At 36.6% G+C, this 5,597-nt stretch overlaps 1 protein-coding gene across 1 annotated transcript; it reads right to left on the bottom strand.

Annotated features, from left to right (window-relative positions):
- Positions 1-3,345: 3,345 nt before the first annotated feature.
- On the bottom strand, positions 3,346-4,233 carry LOC116169053. Its single transcript, XM_031485081.1, has one exon. It carries the CDS (start codon positions 4,231-4,233, stop codon positions 3,346-3,348), a length of 888 nt encoding a protein of 295 aa, XP_031340941.1.
- Between the last annotated feature and the right edge of the window lie 1,364 nt (positions 4,234-5,597).

Here is a 5,597-nt window from a genome sequence, read left to right as displayed (position 1 = left end):
AATAATAATAAATGCCTTTAATTACAAAGAAATAAACAATATAATGGATTACATAAAACTGGGGCGAGATTCAGTTGAAAGGTGCATTACCTCCCTCCTGCTCTTCCATCTAAACCCCAAAAGGAGATATATTTATTTAAACTAAATAATATTGAAGGCAACCAAACACAAGAAGAATCTTGACAAATGCGTGCAGGCGTGGAATTGCATTTAGTGCTCCAAACAATGTACGACCATGAAAGTATTTTATGACCAAAACCAAAAGGATTCTATTCCGCGTATAGATAGCTCTTCAGTTTACGTTTAAAGGTATTTATCGGTAGACTTTTGAGTTCTGAAGGAATTGCGTTATAGAGCTTTGAGATTTGATAGGTGAAAGATCGCTCAAAAGCGACCGTTCTATGACAAGGTGTTGAAAGTAGCCCTCTATAACGTAAATTTAAATTGTGGATATCTGTACGAAACGTAATTTTGTTGTACAAATAAGCAGGTGTTTTTGTAATTAATACTTTGTGAAACAAACAAATTGTTCGAAACTCGCGTTGTCTATGTATTGTCATACATAACCAACCAATCTCCTTTAATTTATAAGAAATATGTTCTCTTCGTTTAATGCCAAAAATCAGCCTTAAACAAGAGTTTTGTAAAGTTTGAAGCTTATTACTATCTACAACTTTCAAACTAGCATTATAAAGAATATCACAGAAGTTTGACCTTGGTAAGACTAATGTTTGGCACAAAAGAGTTTTCGTGGAGGTACTTAGGATGCGTCGACTGTTGTATATTAATTTAAGTGCTGCATAACTATTTCGAATGCACCGAGTTACATGTTCTGAAAATCTTAGTTTCGGATCAAGAATTACTCCCAAATTCTTTACAACTTTAGTTACAGCCACTGTCTGATTTCCTACCTGGATGTTGAGGACTTCTGCACTAGCGTCATCGATGCCAAAACATGTTACAGCGGATTTACCGGAATTTAGTATTCATTCGAAATTTTAGAAATTATATTCAGGTCAAGATTTACCTTCGCTACCGCAGTTTTCAAGTCACTCGGATAAAAAGAGTAATATAACTGTATGTCATCCGCATACATATGACATGTGACATGTTTTAGCATGCCCGGAAATGTAGATGTGTACATAATATAGAATAACGGACCTAAGATTGAACCTTGGGGGACTCCTCTGCTAACAGCTTGAAATTTGGAAATTTTGTTCCCAACTACTACAGCTTGTTGGCGGTTAATAAGATAATTTGAAATTAATTCGACTGCGGATTTATCAAAACCTAGGAAGTGTATTAATGCTATCAGGATGTCATGGTTTAATGTATCGAAAGCCTTGCTATAGTCAAGCAATACCAGAACTGTAGCCATTCCTTTGTCCATTGATCGAAATATATCATCGGTAACTTTCAGTAGTGCTGTACAACAACTATGGCCGGGCCTAAAACCGGATTGCTCCTCTGGTAAAATGTTGTTAATACTAAGGTGTCTTCTAATTTGTGAGTCAATAATTTTCTCAAAAATTTTTGATAACACGGGCAAAATACTTATTGGTCTAATGTCACTAATACTCAAAACTTCCTTCTTTTTAGGAATTGGGATCACATATGACTTTTTCCAGCTGTCAGGAAATGTAGAATTTAAGATACAGAAATTAAACACATGCGTGAAAATACTTAACAAACGTGGGATACACAATTTAATTAATTCTATACTAATTGCATCGTGGCCACAAGCTTTCGATTTGATAGAATTAATGTGCTGGAGCACAGTCGCATCATCAATATCAATCGTGCTGAACGTTAAAACTGAGCGTATACCGCTTTTGACATTACTTTTATAGAAATTTGTAATATCCGCATGATCATGAGTCAAAAGAGGAATATTGCTTATAAGTTCCCAATTGATATCATCTGGATTGTTAATGGATGCCGGAAATTGTGTTCCTTGGTTGGTTCTGTTAGCTAGGTTTAATTGTCTTAGGTAATTCCAGAATCTTTTACTATTTCGCAAATGAAACTGTCGGTTATAGTAGGCTTTCTTTTCATTATTGATTGCAATATTAACTATATTACGGAGCTGGCGATAATATTCCCAGTCACACAACATCTTTGTGCGTTTATATTTCTGCAGCGCTTTATTCCTGTCATCCATCATCAACCTGAGGGTATCAGTGAGCCAGGGAGCGGGTTTCTTACAAAACCTGGAAGTTTTGAGGGGAGCATGAAAATCAAGTAATGTGTTTAAATTGTCGTTAATAAATTGAATTTTCTCATTGATATCCACACAATTATAAATGTTTTTCCACGGTATGGAACAAAGGTGCTTATAGAACAGTGAGGGATCAAGATTTTTAAAATCCCTATAGGTTTTGATTTTGTGATGAAGAGATCTATTTTCTGCAGCATTCACTGAACAGCACACTAGGTCATGATCAGCAACTTGAGGACAATGAACCACACCAGAGTCAACAATATCCACAGTGTTACTAACAATCACGTGATCTATAATTGAAGCAGAAGTTTCCGTGACACGAGTTGGCTCATTTATCAATTGTACAAGGCCAATACTATCTAACAGTAACTGCAGAGCAGAAGAGTCCGCGTTGTTCGGTTGAAGCAAATTTATATTTAGGTCGCCTAAGAACAGCACCTCATCATGAGTAGGAAACAATACAGATAATTCACCGTTCAGTGCACTCAGAAAGTCTTGGTAATATAATTTCGGCGGTTTATACAAAACACCTATTGCATATTTGCGCTTACCGAGTCTTACAGATATCCACAACTGCTCTAAATCACCAGTAGAGGAAACGAAATTATAGCTAATACCGTTTTTGACATAGAGGCCGACACCGCCACCACCTGTCATAGAACGATCCCTTCTTATCAATTTATAACCCTCTATTGATACGCACGCTGAATCTATATTTCCATTAAGCCAGGTTTCCGTAACGCCAAAGATATCATAGTTATTGCAAAGTACCAAATCCTTTAGGTTACAAAAATTTGCGGTTAACGATCTAACATTGAGATGAGCACATCGCAACACCATACCTACAACAAAAGCTAATTAATTAAATTTAAGCACAGACAAAACGTATTGGAACGACACAAAAATAAACAAAAGCTCGCACCATCCGGGTGCACACGCTTAGGTACATATATCAGTTTCTAATTCCATAACATCTCCATTTAACAAAAAAAAAAGAAAAAACTTATTTTTTAAACTTATTGTATAATATGCAAAAAATAGAAAAGTTCCTTTTTTTTTAACTAATACGGGTATTCGAAAAATAAACAAATTAAGTAATTATAGGAGGTAGCTGAAATGAAAAATTAGGGAGCTCCTTTTCCTCTCCACAACTTCTTGAGCTCGTCTTCATTGGATATTATGGAGACATTTTCACCGTCAGCTCTACGTAGAAAAATCCTACCGTTTTTCGTCCATAAATATTTAAAAGCATGATCCTTTTTGAACTGCCTGCATTGATGGAACAGCTGCTTATTATAGGGCGATAGAGATTCCACCGCGAATATCTGGCTACTGGGAAGTTCCAAAAGTGATGCATTATCGGTGAGGTCATGACTGCTAAAGTTCTTTCGCGATTTCACTGCTCTCAGAAAGCCTTCTTTATCATAACGCCGCACGAATTTGATAATGATACCACTGGGTCTGTTTGTGTTGTTATCGCGAGGTCGCAGACGATGCGCAACATCCACCACAGTTGGCGTAATTTTGAAATTAACTGCATTGCCGACCGAAATGACAATTTTTAGGATATCCTCATGAGGAGCTACTGGTATACCGTGCAGTTCAAGGGTATTTGCTCTAGAATACTGTTCTTGCTGATTAACTTTACTTGTTAATTGACACACTTGTGATATCAAAGACGCGTTTTGGCTACGTAGATTTTCAGTAATATTAATATACTCCTGCACCTTAACTTCTTGTACATGTAAGGAGGTTTTCACATCTTCAATAGATTTTTGGCACGCACTGATTTTTTCGGTAATAAAAGAATTTTTTGCGCTTAGTGCTCTTAGTTCTTTCATTATGTCTTTTAAAGTTGGCTCACCACACGCATTACATAACCAATCTGAGGGAACGGCCTCTGTAGATAAGCCCGCACATTTGGCATGCCATAGGCTATCACAAGCATTACACCTATGCAAAATATTGTTCCTCGTTGACTTGCCGCAGCACGCGATACAGAACTCTGCCATTTCGTTTTGAAAGCTTTTATAATATAACTATCACCAATTTTTATCGGTAACTTCCACTAGAAGAGGATACAGGACTACGTAGCTTCCGAGAGTCTTCACAAATACAAATTACACTTTAATCTAGCGCAATGCACCAGGATTTGTGCGAAATATTTAGCACGCACTTAAACGACAACTTGACGCGGTCGCCATCTTGACAATGACAATGAGATGAGTTATTGAGTTCTAGTTTTCTATTTGCGCTCATAAATAAGAATAGTTAACGATTGGTACGTGATTTAAAAAAACGTCACTGGTTAAAAGACGCAATGGGTTATAAGAAAAAACATGCAAAGAAAAGCGATACTAAAAGATTATGATTTTCTGTAAATCGTTGGGAGTGTTAATGAGAGGCGTTAAGGCCTTAAGTGATATGACCTGAGGCGGCAGACGACCGATTTTAGCGCACTCGGATAGCCTGAAGTGGAACTCCGTCGGTTAAAATTTTGATCACTCTAGTTCAGTGGATTTCGAGCTAGCTCCACTGGGCCCTGCCGTGACATGGGAACTTTTTATTGTAGTGCCAACGGAGTTTCTTCATTGTGTGGCATAACGATTGCCCGGCCGGCCAACATTTTACAAATGCAAAAGTTTAATTCCGATTACGATTTTACTATTTTATTGTCCTACATCGCGAGTACTAGATTATAAGCTCGCATGGTACAACTTTTAAAAAGTATCATTGCAAACTGTTTACCAAAGTGCGTGCTCCACAAGGTACAGGAAAATCCAAACTTTTAACAGAGGTTAAACATAAAGAGACTATTTCAAGTTAACTTTGCCTTTACTGTTCCACATCAAAGATGGACATTGTCAAATATTCCTTTGTAAAACGAACCCCAAACATTAATTTCATGAAATGAAGTATCTACAAATTTAAAATTAGCAAATATCATTGTCAAATTTTACTAACTGCGCAACAAAGGCGGTTGTTAGTGTATTTAACTTTCTCAGCTCTAACATTATTGAGACTCTTATTAAATACTTCAAATTGCTAACTATGGTCGCTTCATTAGCGGATATAAAAGCGGCAGACTACAAAATACGCAGATCGTGAAAGTTTACTGTCTAAACATAACGTTTGCATATTACGCTATTATGCTCTATACCTGAAAAAATATGGATCCGGTCTCGTAAAAAACATATTCCCTTGGTAAGTAAAATGGTTACCATGTAGCACGTATGCATTATCCATTATAAAATGTGAGACATTACTTTGTAATTATAACTTTTTCATGTTTGCAGTAAATAACTTCGTTTATCTACGCATATTTTGTGTAAAGCATAAAAGAAGGGCTACGAGTTTTGACGTAACCACATCCTTG

This window comes from Photinus pyralis, unplaced genomic scaffold (assembly GCF_008802855.1).
Source record: "Photinus pyralis isolate 1611_PpyrPB1 unplaced genomic scaffold, Ppyr1.3 Ppyr1.4_LG4, whole genome shotgun sequence".
NCBI lineage: Eukaryota > Metazoa > Arthropoda > Insecta > Coleoptera > Lampyridae > Photinus > Photinus pyralis.
This window is presented reverse-complemented; position numbering and strand designations above follow the sequence as displayed.

Excerpts from the sequence above, each read along its gene's own strand:
- LOC116169053 (XM_031485081.1), bottom strand. The coding sequence starts at position 4,233 with ATGGCAGAGTTCTGTATCGCGTGCTGCGGCAAGTCAACGAGGAACAAT.